Genomic DNA, 19,358 nt, shown 5'->3' on the forward strand with positions numbered 1-19,358 from the left:
AAGCATCTCACATTTCAGATTTTTATTGCAAGCAGAAGGTATACAGCTAGATAACCAATTTAACTCTCCTGACTGCAGCAGAAAAGCTTCTCTAATTTAGACTTGAGCAAAAAGAAGATGATGGCTCCTATCAGTCAGAAGTTAGGAGGCAGATGCAACCAGCACTTCTTCAATTCAGAGACAAATCCATGCTTAAGGGATTTTACACACAAAATAGAGGAAGTGAAGTTTGTAAAGCCAGAGCTGAGTCCTGCCTGAGCAGCAACTCTTTGCAGTGAAGAACGCTTGTTTGTGATTTTTCACCACTGTGCCATTATCCCTCTGAAAGAACTGTTAAACCGAAGCTGTGATTCAGTTCCACGCTGAATACCAAAGATGATGCAAGCTGGTTATTGCATCATCCTTTTTTATCAATTGACTGTGGCTCAGTGGGAAGATCCAAAAGTTGTGGGTTTGATTCCAGCTTCCTCCTGTCACATGTCAATGTGCCACTAGACAAGGCACTTAATGCCGGGTTAACTACCGGTTTTGGTTTCGGCGTATTTGTGAGTTCTACGGAGTAAATGTGGCTCTGGTGTAATGCACTTTGAGTTCAGTCCATTTACCATTTTTATCAAATAATACTCAACTCGAGGTCCACTTCAGAGTGCTTTGACCTTGCTGAAGAGATCAACATATGTATTGTACTTTTAGTCTTTATTTTTGAGGTTACACAAGGTCATACATGCAAGGTAAAAAAGAACGTTTGCTGAATGAAACTACATCATATAGCAGGAAGCACTGCAAACAGTTTTTTTTAGTTAATCATTTTTACGTTTTGGGTGAACTGCAATCACACAAACATTGGTTTTTATTCTTTGCTCATTGATGCCAAAATGTTTCATGCTTTATAAGCATCATAAGTTATATGTTGCTAAATGAAATATGAAACTCACACTTGTGAGCCTCTTAATTTTTTTATTATTAATAAAAAGTGTATTTAGTGTGGTAATTAAATTCAAAACATTAAACTTAAATACACACTCATTATATTTATTTCTGTTAATTTTGTGATTGTGGTTGACAGCTAATGAAAACCAGATATCTAATTTGTTCTGGTCTGCACAATTATGGGAAAGGCTGCTGAAATGACTGAGTTTTCCAGCATATAGTCATTGACACCTTCCACTAAGATGATAAGCCACAAAAGATATTTCATTAGTTAAGTTGGCAGTTCAAAGAGTGCTGTATCTAAGCATGTTAATGGGAAGTTCAGTGGAAGGAAAAAGTGTGGAAAAAAGGTGCACAAACAAAGCCTCTTCAAACGTTAGGAGGACAATCACAAGGCCAGACTGCAGTTGGAGTCAGAACTTGAAGAGTCACCACACACAGATATATTCAGGACATGGGCTGTCCTACATATGTCTAATTCCTTGCGTTAAGTCACTCTTGAATCAGAGACCCAGCCAAAGGCTTTTTATCTGAGCTAAGGAGAAGAAAGACTGAATGTTCCTGTGTGGTCCAAAGTCCTCTTTTTAGAAGAGCGTATATTTTGCATTGCATTTGGAAAATCAAGGTTTCAAGGTTGGAGGAAGAGTGGAGAGCCACAGAATCCTAGCTGCTTAAAGTCAAGTGTAAAGTTTCCATGGTCAGTGATTATTTGCCGTGCCATGTCCTCTGCTGGTGCTGGTCCACTGTGTTTCAAAAAGCCCAAACCAATTTTCCATTAGTGACAAAAAAGTTACTGTTACATTAAATTACACTACCATTATATTATCATTATGGAAAATCGTAATGTAATGCACCATCATGGTTTCATTTGGTTGGATTGGCCAGCAAACTAACCTGACCTAAACCGCATAAAGAATGAAGTATTGTCAGGAAGAAGATGAGAGACACCAGAGCCAACAATGCAGATGAGTTGATAATGTAATGTTTGAATTTGTTTACATCAATTGTTCTGTTCTTGTTATTGTTTTATGTATTTCCCAATTGCCTTCTTTCACATCAGGCCTAGTGACTGCCAATGAAGACTAGTCTGTTGACTAACTTGTGTATATTTACATTTAACATTACTTTTTTTTTTTACTAATATAAGCTATCCCTTTCAAAATAAATACATTGAAAATAAAAAGGTGGATTTACAAAGTGTTGAGTAACGGGAGTGAATACAAAAGCACGGCAACCTTTTCTGATTTTTATTACTTATACATTTCAAAAACTATCATTTTAATTAATTTATGGAGCGCAGGACTCAGATGCCCTGTAGACTTGACAGATTCTCCCACCTGTGCTCTAGATTGCAATTGATTCCACTGGAGTTTTATTTTGGGGTATCGGATTAAACTGGGTTGCATAAATACACATGCCACACTTGTCAGATTTGGATTTTGAAGTAATTTTAAAAGCCATCTTTTATGTTCCTTCTTTATGAGTAAAGCAGATTAAAGCAAAACATGTACAGGTCCTTCTCAAAATATTAGCATATTGTGATAAAGTTCATTATTTTCCATAATGTCATGATGAAAATTTAACATTCATATATTTTAGATTCATTGCACACTAACTGAAATATTTCAGGTCTTTTATTGTCTTAATACGGATGATTTTGGCATACAGCTCATGAAAACCCAAAATTCCTATCTCACAAAATTAGCATATCATTAAAAGGGTCTCTAAACGAGCTATGAACCTAATCATCTGAATCAACGAGTTAACTCTAAACACCTGCAAAAGATTCCTGAGGCTTTTAAAACTCCCAGCCTGGTTCATCACTCAAAACCCCAATCATGGGTAAGACTGCCAACCTGACTGCTGTCCAGAAGGCCACTATTGACACCCTCAAGCAAGAGGGTAAGACACAGAAAGACATTTCTGAACGAATAGGCTGTTCCCAGAGTGCTGTATCAAGGCACCTCAGTGGGAAGTCTGTGGGAAGGAAAAAGTGTGGCAGAAAACGCTGCACAACAAGAAGAGGTGACCGGACCCTGAGGAAGATTGTGGAGAAGGGCCGATTCCAGACCTTGGGGGACCTGTGGAAGCAGTGGACTGAGTCTGGAGTAGAAACATCCAGAGCCACCGTGCACAGGCGTGTGCAGGAAATGGGCTACAGGTGCCGCATTCCCCAGGTCAAGCCGCTTTTGAACCAGAAACAGCGGCAGAAGCGCCTGACCTGGGCTACAGAGAAGCAGCACTGGACTGTTGCTCAGTGGTCCAAAGTACTTTTTTCGGATGAAAGCAAATTCTGCATGTCATTCAGAAATCAAGGTGCCAGAGTCTGGAGGAAGACTGGGGAGAAGGAAATGCCAAAATGCCAGAAGTCCAGTGTCAAGTACCCATAGTCAGTGATGGTCTGGGGTGCCGTGTCAGCTGCTGGTGTTGGTCCACTGTGTTTTATCAAGGGCAGGGTCAATGCAGCTAGCTATCAGGAGATTTTGGAGCACTTTATGCTTCCATCTGCTGAAAAGCTTTATGGAGATGAAGATTTCATTTTTCAGCACGACCTGGCACCTGCTCACAGTACCAAAACCACTGGTAAATGGTTTACTGACCATGGTATCACTGTGCTCAATTGGCCTGCCAACTCTCCTGACCTGAACCCCATAGAGAATCTGTGGGATATTGTGAAGAGAACGTTGAGAGACTCAAGACCCAACACTCTGGATGAGCTAAAGGCCGCTATCGAAGCATCCTGGGCCTCCATAAGACCTCAGCAGTGCCACAGGCTGATTGCCTCCATGCCACGCCGCATTGAAGCAGTCATTTCTGCAAAGGATTCCCGACCAAGTATTGAGTGCATAACTGTACATGATTATTTGAAGGTTGACGTTTTTTGTATTAAAAACTACTTTTCTTTTATTGGTCGGATGAAATATGCTAATTTTGTGAGATAGAATTTTGGGTTTTCATGAGCTGTATGCCAAAATCATCCGTATTAAGACAATAAAAGACCTGAAATATTTCAGTTAGTGTGCAATGAATCTAAAATATATGAATGTTAAATTTTCATCATGACATTATGGAAAATAATGAACTTTATCACAATATGCTAATATTTTGAGAAGGACCTGTATGTGTTTGTCTTTCATAGAAAATCTAAATTAAATATGATGACAGAAGGTAAAAAAGTTCAAAAGGTATGTTTACTGCCTTTCACTGTGTACTGCAGCCTTTCAGTTTAGTCCTTTAGACACTTGGTTATCAGTACTGTTTATTTTCAGTGTTTTATGGAAAACCTTGTTAACATTTGCTGGATATTAAACTCATAAATTGGAAATCAGATTTGGTCAGACTGATGATGTTTGGGACTTTGTTTGAGGATAGGATGAGCTAGATGTGTGTGTGAATTTTTAGCTCCTGTCCATCACACGGGGCCTGTAAGGGATGCAGCATTTCCTATCATTTCCTAACATCAGGTAAATGTTGTTCAAAAGGCCTCCATGCAGTGTTACAGAGAACCTGAGTAAGATTATGAAGGCGTGGAAATTGCACGTACTTCCAGCCGATTATTTGTTAATGTGTTATATTTGTATTCAAAGCCGATAAATGATCCCAGTTAGAGGATTTAGTATGAGTGAATAAGTGGTTTCCTTTAAATCAAGTCACTGTTTTTGTATATGCATGTACACAAAGAGTTATTGTATTTTTTTAATTAAATCTCCAATTTTATTAAGAATCTTGGTTAAGCCTTTCTATGAACTTTATTAGTTTAAGGCTCTTCATGCAGATTGTTTCCCATATTCAGTCTAAATTAAACTAACTAAAACATATCTCAAAGAGAGAAACACTTCTCTGCTGAGCTGAGAATAAGCTGAAAAACAAAGCACTTCATGTTTTGTTAAAAAAAAGTTTTATCCCCTTCAGCTGTGTGCATTAATAAGTAACTCGAATGGATTTGCCTTGAGGGTTTCCACTTATTCCTGACAGCAGCCTGGTCCATCCGGAGTGCTTCAGGATGCAAATTCATCCATCAATAAAAAGAATATGAGCCTCCTGAGAGGTTTGATGTGAAACTAGTGGAAAAGGTTGAAAATCATCCTTTTTGCTTTGTTTTACTTTTTTCACTTTTCATTTAACCCATCACCTTTTCTACAGGAAAACAGTTGAGCAAGAGGGCCCAAAATGACTCCCCTTTGGTGGAAAACTCAATATGCAAGTATCCCAGCTGCCAGCTTGTAGTGCAGATGGATGTCTAACGCTGTAGAAATCTGAAGAACTTAGTGTCAAAAGCCGCTGTTCCTTCTGCCTCCTGTAGCTAATTAAGTGTCTGTTTTGGTTTTACTGTTGTCGACTCTTTATACCTAGAAGATATTGTTTGTAATGATGTTTGTGGCTTTTAATGTCAGTGTCTGACGTGGACGTGCCTCCAGTCTAACAAACTTACTTTTTTGGGGTTTATCTCAAGTTGGAAATGTCGCTCTGAACCAAGCTGCTGACATTTGGAAGCAATCCAGCATGTAATTGGCCGTTCACAGTATGATTCAGTGAAACCTAACTGGCACACTGATGCTCGGTTCAGCCCAATGATTCACATCCATGGGGCCAATTTAAGACAAGAGTGTTTCTTTCAGTCTACAATAATCAAATCAAAATTTTGTTTCCACCCAGTGGCCCGCTGTTCAGATCTCCTCCAGATTTCTTCTATTACTCTTTTGAAAAAGTTTAATTAGAGCCTTGAAAGGTGTACACCTACCACTCCTGTGACCTTGCATATGCTCTCCAGCAACATGCCAGTCGCATTGATAATCACCTCAGCCACACCTGCTGCTACTAAAGTGTCAGAACCATCCTGTCAAATCTGAGAACGACCAATTACACGGCTCCATCGTCCGCTCCTGGAGACTGGCAGCAGAAAATAGTTTACCGCCTGATTTGTTGTGGATTCCTCCCTGATTTGCTCATTATAAATGTGCTTCCAGTCTGTTGCTGCTGAGAGAGAGAGAGAGACAATGAAATGATGACTAACTGATCTGTTTCTTTTCAAAGGGAAGACCAGAGGAGCCTTTTCCCTGCCTAAAGGAGCTCGAAATGTGTATTTAAATGAAACTGAGGAGTCTAGAAATGTGCTGGGTGAGTGGCGGTGGGTTTGTAAGTGGTGGACGTCTGCAGCAGAAGGCCACTTTGCTGGATCTGTAGTAAATAGAGTAGAACAACCTGTTAGTCCTGCCTCATTGAAACAGTGGCCCAATCAGTCTAAAGAGGCAATTCATTTACAGCTCAAAGCGTATGGATTTCAATGAACCTCTTTGGACCTGTTTCAATTAAACTTTCATGTATTTTCATGAAGAACATTAACACAGCTTTCTCTCTTCTTCTTCAAACATAAAACGCAAAGAGAAGAAAACTTCTGCAGAAAGCTGATGTCCACCGCTGCAAACAAACAGTTTATTTCTGTATCTGCTTACCTTTTTCTGTCTCCTCTTATCTTTCCTAACCTCCCTGCTTCTGCTGCTGCAAACTTGGCAAAGGTTACCTTAAGATGTTTCATATTCCTCCTGGAGCTAGACACGTGATGATCCAGGAGCACGAGGCCAGCCCTCAGATTCTCGGTAAGTGCGACTTCCCGCTGGATGCCTCAGCACCGTCCTCACCACGCATCACTGGAACACTAATGGGAAGATTTATTCCAAAATCACAGATTAGAAACTGCATAATTTATTTCATGTCATTCCCCGGGCCGAGGAAATTGGTCTTCACGTTGCTCATTCATTATTCATTAATCTACTAAAGATTCGCTTTTGGGTTTCAAATCTCTTCTGCAAAGATCTTTTTACAGTTAGCTGAGTACACAGACATTACTGGCCACATGTTGAATAAATCAGCATTATTCAAGGTTAGATTAACAGAAACGTTGAAAGAGTCAATGTAAAATCATTTAATTTCTCTAATTTGGTAATAAAACCTCTAATGAAGATGTTGATCACACAGAAAAGTAGTTGAGAGGACTTGGCAAATACCACAAGACATAGATGTTCAGATGATGTTCAAGACAATTGGGTGAAAATATCAGTGATGATGCGAGGAGAGTTCGCAAATTTTTTATTAAAGATTTAATTTAGGTTGTGTTTGGCTGTCTTATAAAATGCTTTTCAAAAGCTGTAGTTCCAGATTTGTTTGTACTAGGGTTCTGGGTTTCTGAGGTATTTAGCGGTCACTTTCTTACCTGCAGCAGACAGAGCTCAGAGGGCTAAACTCACACAGATGTAGACCTTGCTCCATTTCTTTTCACATGCTTTGCATGTCCTGCTGCACTAAATGTGTGCAGTTGCAGAAGTAATTAGAGGAACATTTTCCTTAAAAGGGGCTCAGGTCCTGTTCTGGCGATGTACTCTTCGAAACATGCAGAACATTATCTGACTCCATCAGGGAGGAATCTGGTTAAGAATGGAGTTTCTAAATCAATAAATTATGTTGATTAGTTCTAATCTCAATTGGTTGACGTCTGAATAACAATGTAGTTCGAGTAATATGTCTGTGCTACAGTGGATTAATGTATGCAAGAAAAACATCAGCAGTTAGCAGCCACATCACCACGTGGGCTGAGACTACATGAGTATTTGTATGTAAAGCACGTATCTATGATCTGATCACTATGGGTGGATTTTTTTGCGAGGTGTGAATGATTGTTGTTAGGCTGCTTTACTTCGATTCTGATCAGCCAGGGCCGATGTTAAGACCGGGTCCTAACAGGGCCTAAACTTTAATGGCCACCTGTACACTTCCTGTAAAAGGAATGAGTCACATCTGCAATATTGTTTTTTTGTTGTTGTTTTATTATTATTCAAAGTAAAATGACTGATTTAAAATCTGCCAGGATTTATCTGCTGTGATTCCATTTTTTTTTTTTTTTTTTTTTTACCAGGGGTTGGTTTGGTTTTCTATTGCAGATATTGACTGCTAAAAACGTCTCCACATAACCACAATTCAGATAGCAAACTATACCTCTTTGATCTAATACACAGATATAAAATGTTTTTAAAGTGAATTAATAAACAAAATAATAAGTGTACAAAAGTAAATAAATGAATGACTGGATAAATTAATAAATAAATACACACTTATTTATAAATTAATCCTAAATATTACATATACTTTTCAAAAACATGTTTTTAAAGGTTTAATTTAATATTATTTATTTTAAGTTTTTTTTATTATTATTTAAAAGGGGGACAACACACATTAATAAGGATGGTTTAATCCTGTAAATTTGCCAGATTTAGCCAAGTAGATCATTTTTTGTGAAAATTCCACCTAAACCAGAGAATGAAATTAATACATAATAATGAAAGATAATAATGGAATATACATTATATTAACAGTTTTAAAGATTAACACCGCGAGCATTACTAGTGTTCTATTTATTCCCCATCTTTCCTTCTTTTCTTTTCTTCTGTATACATGAAGGTTGGTTAATGTGACTTTATCAACTGGCTGATGTGTCACATTTGGAAATATTGAAGAAACAAACACAAGAGGAATGAGGCCTGAACAAAATCCAAATTACTATGACAAATTAACTCCTGGACATAATCTGTCTTCTTTCATCAGAGCAGAACCTTTTTTTCTTGTGTGATATCCAGCAGCTATGATATAAAAATGCTGCAGGGGGGTGGCTCTATGAGGTCTTCCCAGGAGGATTGCATTAGAGTTCTTGTAAAGTAAGAACAAAATTCTGTGTCCTTATGGAGTACGTATTAGCTTTTATATATTAGGGGTGTAACAGCACATGCATTCCCTTGTTCTGAACAGCCCTTTCGGCTTGGCATGGACATGTACTGAAGGGTTTCAGTTCTTTTAAACCTGAGCATATGTGCAGGACTCAAGTGAGGAATTTCACATTACTCGATTTCAAACAAGGCAAAGTATGAGGACTCCTATCACTAAAGTCTATGATTTGGAAATATTAAGGTTCCTCGTTCAGCTACAGTGGTGATAGAGAAAGAAAGCTGGACCAAACCTTTATGTCAGCTTTTTTCAACAACTATAAGGTCCAATGCTCACTCTACACTGAACATAATTACTCACCTGAAACAATTTCAAGCCGAATGTAAAAATGAAGGTGATATGGATGAAAAACAGCTTAAGTCTAAATCCTGTAGCCTGTAGCATTCAGCCAAAGTGTCATGGGAGTGTTAACATCAGCAGAAATGTGTTGAACTGAGTCTGTCCATCCCTTATTGTTTGCTCTCTAGCAGTAAATCTATGGTGCATTCAAGAACAACTTGTACACTGGATTGTCTAGAGATTATTATGATTTAATCAGTTTTAAAAATAAACCTTTTCTCTTGTTAGCTATGTGCTGCACTGTTTTTTTAATTTTCATAAAATCATTTTCAGAAAAAATTTAAATTCTTTGTTCACCGCGTCTCTGTTGTCTGTGTTTTCCAATGTTGCAAATATCACAGGAATCACTATTTAGTATGCTGTCAGAATTCGTCCTAAGATCTAAAAAGCAAAAGTAATTTTTCAAATACCAACTGATGACTTCACATCATATGGTAATTGAAAAATTGTTTTAGCTGTAAAGAACTTTGTTTCTATCTTGTTTTTGGCATTTTTGGTTTCAGTAGATCACCGTTTAAATTTTAGCTCAGCAAAACAAAAATTCCCCCAAAAAAACATTCAATATGTTCAATATATAGAGAAATTGAAAGTAAAGAAATGAAGATTTAACTTCAAATTAAAGGCAAAACATTGACTGTTGATTCTATAAAATATGTAATACTTTAGAAGGAACAACTAAAAAGGTTCTGTCAGAGGCATGCTTCTCACCCCGTTTCATCAACTTTTCTTTCTTTATAACTTAATCAACAGGATTGTCTCAGAAATAAACATCTGTTCATGACTTTTAATGGTTACATTAGATTTAAACAATTTTAGAGCCTGGCGAGGAGATCATTTATACACTATATTGTCAGAAGTATTGGTCTGTTTACGTGTACTTGAATTTTAATGACATCCTATTAATCTATAAGGTCCAATTTGTTGATGAACCCAACATTGCCATCAATAGCAATTTTAACATTTCTCTAAACATCTTCCTCAGGGTTTAGGAGAATTGCAGCCTCTGCTCTAATTCATCCCAAAGGTGTTCAAGAATGTTGAGGTCAGTCAAGTTTCTCTGCACCAGCATTTATGCACCTGCAGCCCTGGAAGTGATTGGAGCACTGGAATCTATTGAGTTCGTGCTGCGACCCAATACTTTAAGCAATATAATGCACTCTGCACAATAATGAGCAACAGCCGACACCCACTTCACAGCCTCCTGGCTGGCCAAACGAGCAGCTGCAGCAACAGCAGGCGCCGACACCCTCTGTCCTCCAGAACTGAGCGGCGTAGAAGATCTGTTTATTATTTATTTATGTCTGTGGATGCATTTTGGTGTGCTCCTACTGATATGTGATATACCCCTTAGGGGCGAATAAAATATCTCTCTCTCTTTCTCTCACTCTCACTCACTCAGTCTTTCTTTCAGTCAATAGGGCGTACATAATCTGGCCACCCAAACAGAAAACACTGTACTTAATAATTACCTCAAACTGTAATAGTGTTGATAATTATATCATTATCACCTCTGTTACCGTTCAAATAAAGGTCAAAATGATGTTGAGCCTGAACGAAAGAAAAAGAAACTTCTTACTTCTAGACTCACTTTAGCAAATAAAACTGCTGAGATGCTGTTATTACGTCCAACAGATTGCAAATCAGTTACACACATCTGTTAAATTAAATGAAACTAAATCCACAGATAGTTTATTACCTCTTACTTTTAGAGATTTTCTGCCTTTAATTCTTGTTCTTTAGACCTCAGCCAGATAACTCAGCTCATGTAACTCTTCTTGGCCAGAGGAGTTTGCAAAAACCTTTATGGACCTCACTGGTACAACTTGGTACAGTCATAGCATGTTCTTGTTATATATAGCCTGATTTTCTTTAAACCATGCCATGGTTGCACTAAAGCAGACATTAGGGAAGATGTCCCCATCCGACTCAACAAAGGATTCAAGCTATTTGAACCAGTCCGTCTTTTTCCCTCCTGGTCGTTGGTGCAAATATATTTACATTCACTGTGTAAAAAGATGCATAACCTTTTTTCTCAGGGTCTGACATTAAATTAGACTCTGACAAAAAAACTCTCCTTCAGCATTCTGGCATTTAGAAAAAAATTAATATTTTTGCATCCTGAAAGCCTTTTCAGCCAGAACAATGATTTCTGCGGGCCGAAGAGGAGAAACGCCATCGGGTTTCTTATCGACACACAGTTAAAAAGCCAGCATCTGTGAGGAGCCTTGGTGCATGTTGAATGGATCGCTAAAAGGCAGCAATGGTGCAGAACAATTTTCATTAATGGTTTTGGAGCAGCACACGCAGCCGTCGGTGCTGCAGCTTTGTTAGGGGAAGGGCAACAGAAAACAGCCTGGCTTCATAACAGAAGAACCGTCCTAAACTGCCAATACAAAACACTGGCACTTAATGACATAAAAGAAAGAACAAAATGGTGCTTGGAAATGCATACAAAGAAAAACATTCAGTTTCAAAACCTGAAACAGTTTTTCTACTGTTTTTCTATTTAAAATAGTAAAATTGTTTTATTTATAGGAAAAATATTTTTTTTCCGACAGTGAGCAGAATACTAGGATACAGTGAAGCACAATAAACCTTAAATTTGCATGACTTTTGTTTTTACTGATTTCAGTATCACAGGTTTTTTTTCCTCCTACCTGAAGATTTGTCATTTTGTTTACACTAGTAAATAAAAATGATACTAGTCAATTATTGATTTGAAGTAAACTAAATAAATACATTTACTTAAAAATATGATTTATATATATATATATATATATATATCATAATTAAAGTTAAATAAATATAACACTAAATAAAATAAAGTAAAACATTTACTAAAGTAATAAATAAATATGCAGTAATAAATTATGTATTTGTCATTTCAAATAATGAAAATAAATTGCATTTCTCCTGCCTAGAGGAGTCCCTTCCTTCTTACTTTAGGAGATCAAACAGCATTACAGTAATGCCCTAAATAAAAAAAATAATCATTTAAAAAGATTAAAGTAAATGAAAACAAAACCAAAAAATCAAAAAAGAAATCAAACAAATAATTAATAAAAAAAGAACCAAATTAAAAATAATGAATACTTCCGGTCCAGTTTTTGTAATATTAGAATCAGCTTTATAAGCTGTGAATGCGTGTGCAAACATTAGATTCATCCACATTGACGTTGCTCCTCTTTTTTACTTCTTTGCTTTAGTTGTAAACCGTTCACCTCTCCAGGCAGCTGAGATGACCCAGAGAGAGCTCAGTATGAAAGTAAAGACCTTCAGAACTGATTATCTTTATTTTTTTTATTCCCTGTGGCTCTTGGGAAAATCAATACTGCAGAACAGAAATGGGACCAAAATGAAACACAATAACAGCAGTTGAAAACATTTCAGGTTAAACCTTGGCCTCTGAATGGACCTGTTCATGGAAAGCATTAGAACATCTTAAACCAAACAAACTGTGCATCATCAGAACAGTTCCTCTGCTGTATATCAGTCAGCATCCTTCCTGCTGCTGTTATTACCTGAAAAATGACGCACTGAAGGATTACCGATTCTTCTGACCTTCTTATTCTTCAAACTGCTGTGTTTTCCCAGAATTCAGCTTTCCTGTCATTATGTCAATGCAAGATATACACTCCAGCGATGATGACCCAGAAATATAAGAGCTCTGCCTCATTGATATCTGCCCAGAAACTAAAGAAAGAGCAGAGAATGTAAGAAAGAAAATATTTTTCTGGAACAGTTTGGACCATTTTCTTTTGGTGCACCTGCCAACTAATGAGAAGTCACATCAACCTGTGGGATTTTAAGGAACACGCTCAAACTGATTTTTTATATATTTTATTTTCAAAACAAATTATTGTGCAGGTGCTCATTAAATTTTGCTCCATAACTACATTTGAGCTGAAAAACAGCTCTGCCAGAAGCTTGAGGGAGTGTGTGTTGGGAAATAGTTTATTCTAAGAGCAATAAATCACCTTTCTGAGTTTTGAAGCAAACAGAGCTGCTTTCAATGTCTAAAGTAAAAAGCCTTCAGTGTCCAGATGAAAAAGAAACATCAAACGTCATGTTGATTTCTCGTCTATTACAATTATAAATGTCATTCTAAATAACTAATTGACAAATTTACCCAATGAAATGCCAACTGTGATAATCAGTATTTGCTACTTTTCAGTCTGGTAGTCACATCTCTTAAAATGAGTCACATTAATGAAAGCAATTTAGCCATCTATAAAGCCAAACAATACATTTTCCAAGCCTGTAAGAGTTCTTTTTTGTTAAGGATAAAACAGGCTTTGTTTATTTGTATGAAGACATTAGTTATGTTCATTTCTTTCATGTTTCTGTACCCTTCTTTGTAGTTTATTGCTGTTATATTCCTAAACGATTCAATCTCCTAACATTTATTGCCAGCACGTTTTTTTTTTTTTTGAGGGGGTGGTCATTAATGTTTAATTGCAACTTTTTTGTATCCCTTGTTTTAATTTTCAGAAAATAGTGAGATATTAAAAAAAAAATTAAATAGTGAGTAGAGATATTTAGAAAGAGATAAAATGACCTAAATCTAAGGTTTTTTTAAACAGCATTTTAAAACAAAACTGTTTCTGTGAATATAAAAGTCAAACAGATCACATTGAATCAGTAACTATTTTAAAGAGACTTTCGGTCGGTGTGTCCTCCACCTGTAGTCAAACCTCCAACAACAGGACTCAACCCTTAAACATCCACTGATGTTTTTACTTTTTCGAAAGAGACTTCTGGTCACAAGGTTGTAGTCCAACTGTTTTTGCTACGCAGAGGCGTTAACAGGCGTTGACCTGCTGCCGATGAGCAAGCTCTGCACTGGTAGCAACTGGATTATGTGTTCATGATGAAACAGTTCTGGTGCTTACTAGATACATCCTGAATCTTGTTCATTGCTGTCAAACCTCTTACCTGATAGTCTTTGATGATACAGAAACCTGTTCTTTCAGCTGCAATATTCTAAGCAGCATTCTCCTGCATGTGGGGCCATTTTTATGTAAAGAAAATGGGGCCTGCACATCTCTGGAGATAACACAAAAGGACAATGATTTCAAGCAATCTGCTCTTCTTTTAAAGCACAGCTTCACCTGTGCTCATATGGCAGAGGAAAAAACAGCAAAAATGTGTTTTTGTTAAAACAAAAAGCCCTTTTAGTGAAATATAATGCATCTGATCACATTTAACTTTTCTTTCACATAGAAAGTACTCCTGGATCAGTACTCCTGTGTTTTTTTTGTCTCTTTGCTCTGCTCTCTCAAACCCCCAGTCGGTCGTGTCAGATGGCCACTCACATTCGGCCTGGTTCTGCTTGAGGTTTCTACTTGTTAAAGGGGAGTTTTCTTTGCCACGTGCATGCTCAGTATGAGGGATTGCTGCAAAGTCAATGCAATCTGCTGGGTTTTCTTAGACAGAAAAACGTTTTAACCAACTTGAATACTAAACTGAATTTGACTGCACTATTTGATAAAAAGGATCCATTGCAATGTATGTACTAGACTTGGAACCTGTCTGATTCGCTTGACTTTGTAAAGTGCCTTGAGACGACATGTATTGTGAGTTGGCGCTATATAAATAAAACTGAATTGGATTGTCCAACAGAGGTCTAAAAACTGTGTACACTGCTCCAAAAAATAAAGGGAACACTCAAATAACATCCTAGATCTGAATGAATGAAATATTCTCATTGAATACTTTGTTCTGTACAAAGTTGAATGTGCTGACAACAAAATCACACAAAAATCATCAATGGAAATCAAATGTATTAACCAATGGAGGCCTGGATTTGGAGTCACACAAAATTAAAGTGGAAAAACACACTAGAGGCTGATCCAACTTTGATGTAATGTCCTTAAAACAAGTCAAAATGAGGCTCAGTATTGTGTGTGGCCTCCACGTGCCTGTATGACCTCCCTACAATGCCTGGGCATGCTCCTGATGAGATGAAGGATGGTCTCCTGAGGGATCTCCTCCCAGACCTGGACTAAAGCATCCGCCAACTCCTGGACAGTCTGTGGTGCAACGTGACGTTGGTGGATGGAGCGAGACATGATGTCCCAGATGTGCTCAATTGGATTCAGGACTGGGGAACGGGCGGGTCAGTCCATAGCTTCAATGTCTTCATCTTGCAGGAACTGCTGACACACTCCAGCCACATGAGGTCTAGCATTGTCCTGCATTAGGAGGAACCCAGGGCCAACCACACCAGCATATGGTCTCACAAGGGGTCTGAGGATCTCATCTCGGTACCTAATGGCAGTCAGGCTACCATGCGGCCCTCCAAAGAAATGCCACCCATGGTGTCTCCAGACTCTGTCACGTCTGTCACATGTGATCAGTGTGAACCTGCTTTCATCTGTGAAGAGCACAGGGTGCCAGTGTGTTCTCTGGCAAATGCCAAGCGTCCTGCACGGTGTTGGGCTGTGAGCACAACCCCCATTTGTGGACATTGGGTCCTCATACCATCCTCATGGAGTCGGTTTCTAACCGTTTGTGCAGACACATGCACATTTGTGGCCTGCTGGAGGTCATTTTGCAGGGCTCTGGCAGTGCTCCTCCTGTTCCTCCTTGCACAAAGGCGGAGGTAGCGGTCCTGCTGCTGAGTTGTTGCCCTCCTACGGCCTCCTCCACCATGTCTCCTGGTAGCGCCTCCAGGCTCTGGACACTACGCTGACAGACACAGCAAACCTTCTTGCCACAGCTCGCATTGATGTGCCATCCTGGATGAGCTGCACTACCTGAGCCACTTGTGTGGGTTGTAGAGTCCGTCTCATGCTACCACGAGTGTGAAAGCACCACCAACATTCAAAAGTGACCAAAACATCAGCCAGAAAGCATAGGTACTGAGAAGTGGTCTGTGGTCCCCACCTGCAGAACCACTCCTTTATTGAGTGTCTTGCTAATTGCCAAAGATTTCCCCCTGTTGTCTATTTCATTTGCACAACAGCTGTGAAATTGATTGTCAATCAGTGTTGCTTCCTAAGTGGACAGTTTGATTTCACAGAAGTTTGATTTACTCTGAGTTATATTGTGTTGTTTAAGTGTTCCTTTATTTTCTTGAGCAGTGTAAAAAAACAAATTGTTGTCACTGCCAAAATATGGTCACAAATGTGAATTTTTGCAATTGCATAAATATTACACAAACTGCTGATTACATCAACAAAATCCCATCAAGATTTTTATATAGTCATAAATGTTATATATTTGGAAGCATGCTAGAAAACTTAGTTTGAGCACAAGATAAAAAGAGTCTTTAACAGAAAAATCTGAGTTGTTATTGAATCTTTTAACTAAAGCTCAATGTCTTTCAAATATTTTATGTTTAGTGGCAACATTTAAATAACATAGGTAGGCCTATTCGAACTTTTTACATATAAGTGCAATTACCACTATTGTATTGTTGTTCATTTAGAGATTAATTCAGAATTAAATGTTCATGCATTTAATTTCAAATCAGTGTAGAGGCCAGACTGACTTTTATTAAACATACAGTAGAGGGGTTGTTGGATGATTCTTCAGTCTCATGATTTCTCAAAACAAATGACTGATTACAGCAATCAAGAACCAAGCAACAGGACACTACATCCTCAATGGGAAGGGAGAAGAGCCAAAGTCCAAAGGCTTCATTGAACTTGGAGTGGAGTGGCACTACATCATTGAGGGAGATGTGGAGACGCTGCACACCGACGGGCCTCTGCACGACGCTGTGGTGGTTCTGGTACGCACACTGCACTAAAGACAATCCACCCACTGCATTACAGAGGCTTTAGAATAGAGTCCTCCTAACTTTCCTAAAGTAATATTTATACATTTTCAAATAAAATTTTCAAGTGTTTTCAGAACCATAATGTAGACACAGCCCTCCAAACGTATTGGCGTGAAGATGTGGAAATTTACAAAAAGATTTAAAATAAATTTATTTGTTATTGTCCTTTTTTAAAAACCCAACTCTTATTTTAGTCCATTTATTCAGTGGGGGAAATATATCTAATGTTAAGTGCCACACCGACTGGTTCCCCTTTTGCTTATATTTTGCTTTGAATTTTATGAGTTAGGGGGACCTCTGATGTCTTGCTCAATGGTCCTCTGGATGACAGTGTCTGCTGGGTGGAAGCTTGTTCCTCAGGTTTGTGGCGTATGTTAGCTTGCATCAACCTGCCAAGGGACAAGCACATAGAAACTAGCCTTTGGCTATAATTTGGCATATTAATAAATACAGTTTATTTGTTTGTTCATTACACTGTCTCGGTTTTCATAAATACATCTGAAAATTCAAACCTTCAAAATATTTTACTTTAGCTTTACACGGCCTGTACATGCTGTTCATCTGACCTTGTTATGTGTTCACCATACAATGTCTGGCTCCTGCTCTTATGCTCTTCAGATTTCCTCCTTTAGTATCTTCAAAATTAGGTCATAATTACATTTTTAGAATTAAGTTCATAAAGTTTTGGTGTTTGTTAATTGATTCAGAATAGCCCATATCTGCATCTTCTTTGCTTCGGTTCTCTGACAGTGAACTTTAAGATTTCTTTTTTACCTCTCTTACGATGTTTCTCCCACTGTAAATATGGACAGCTTTAGGGGGAGTAGCTATTTTCTTTTAGCCATTTTTTAAGTTACAATTATCAAAACACATCTCCATCACTCAAATTTCATGTTTGCTTGTCTTTCCATTTTTGAAGCATGTCCGAGAAAGAGTCTTTGGGTCACATCCTATTTACAACACAGGGAATAATAAAATTATAGTTTGGTTATTAATTAGTCATTTTCTCACTCATGAATATCTTCAAAAATCAGTTGAGTTATTTGAATTTTGTGCTCTCTTGTGTTTCCCATTTTGAAGAATAGCTCAACAAATGCCACATTTAAACAGGAAGTCATGAATTAAAAGTTCCTAAACACAAAAAACAAAAACCCATATTAATCAAGCTTCAGTTTATTTTTAAGGAGCTGTTTAAGGAGTAAAAAACTGATGCACCAGTGATTTTGTTGAAAACACTTATTTCCAAACCTGGGATTGAAACTACACTGAATAAACACCTTTAAATTAAAGCTTGTTTTTTTCAGTTTAAGAAGATTTTCCTGCAATAAAAGATGTATTTATTTTGAACCTATTTCAACAGGGGTGCAAATAAGTTTGTAGGGAGGCTCTGTATGTATTTATAAGGCCTGCAAGACAATGAGTAGTTGGGAGGAGCAGAGGCAGTAAGGGAATGCTGGAGAGCTTGGTCTGGATTTTAGTTTATGTTTTCAAGCCTTTTACACAAAAAATAAGTTTTATTATTTTCTCTAGACTTTTCAGTAGAAAGCCTTCCTACCTATTCACTTCCAGACCATAGTACTCTCATCTAAGCATTTAGGAGTTGCACCCTATTAAAGTGCATTCAAAAAGATGATACCACAGAAACTAAATCTTAAGAACTTGTGGTCACTTGTCATTATGTGTTTTTTAATGTTAAGGCCACAACATTTCTGCAAGCAGAGTCTTTTGAGCAAGATCTCTTGCACAATAATTATGATCCTTGTAACAAGCAGTCTTTTATTTGTCTTCCTGTGGCTTTTAAGAAATGTTCTGATCTAACCAACACACTGCATGTTTAGAATGATCACTTTTCATTGTAATGTGTGGACTATACAGGGAAAATCTGTAGATGCTGGATTGTAATCTAATTTGATGATTGTGGTGCAACTAACTAAAGCTGATAAAAAAACATTTTTATTTGCCATTATTAATAAAATGATGAGTGGTGAGTCGTTGAGTCATGGCTATGTCGTATGTTTAATGGGAACATAACATCTAATGTTTTTATTTAAAAAACTTGGAAGCAGAGGTATAAAGAGGGAAACAGGAAGACTATAGCTTGACCTTCTGGGGTCACAGTGCTTTTTCTTATGTTCAGTCACTCTCCTCTTGTCTTCTAATTGCCAACCTGATCTCAAGCCAATTACCTTATCGGGGACATGCAATGAACCATCCTAGGTTTGTTTTCTGTCCCCGTCTGTTGAAATTATCCACAGTTTATATGAACAGCTCCAGTATTTTATAGTAGATTTTCTGTATGGAGGAACAGGCTTTAACGTTCTGGCTTTTGTCTTTATTCTGTTCCTGGTTTGTAGATTATACCGAAGGACAATGAGACACGATCCACTTTAATGTACAAGTACATCATCCATGAGGACTCAGTGCCAGTCAACAACAACAACGTCATCCAGGAGGAAGCCTATGAGTGGGCTCTGAAGAGCTGGTCGCCGTGTTCAAAGCCCTGCTCTGGAGGTAAATTATCAAATTATCA

At 37.8% G+C, this 19,358-nt stretch overlaps 1 protein-coding gene across 5 annotated transcripts in view; it reads left to right on the forward strand.

Moving 5' to 3' along the window:
- The window catches only part of adamts3 (ADAM metallopeptidase with thrombospondin type 1 motif, 3), a 230,382-nt gene that overhangs the window by 180,102 nt on the left and 30,922 nt on the right, over window positions 1–19,358 (forward strand). For 3 of the 5 annotated variants that reach the window (XR_007040605.1, XM_047381322.1, XM_047381318.1), the window contains 3 exons: window positions 5,965–6,048; window positions 16,617–16,780; window positions 19,183–19,339. Coding sequence is in view for 4 of the 5 variants with exons in the window: in XM_047381322.1 (XP_047237278.1) it covers window positions 5,965–6,048; window positions 16,617–16,780; window positions 19,183–19,339 (405 nt within the window). In the remaining variant the exon portion in view is untranslated. Of the gene's footprint in view, window positions 1–5,964; window positions 6,049–6,446; window positions 6,528–16,616; window positions 16,781–19,182; window positions 19,340–19,358 lie in introns of all 5 variants that reach the window. The other 2 variants (XM_047381319.1, XM_047381320.1) reach the window with 2 other exon arrangements.

The sequence above is a fragment of the Girardinichthys multiradiatus genome, chromosome 12, assembly GCF_021462225.1.
Source record: "Girardinichthys multiradiatus isolate DD_20200921_A chromosome 12, DD_fGirMul_XY1, whole genome shotgun sequence".
Taxonomy (NCBI): domain Eukaryota; kingdom Metazoa; phylum Chordata; class Actinopteri; order Cyprinodontiformes; family Goodeidae; genus Girardinichthys; species Girardinichthys multiradiatus.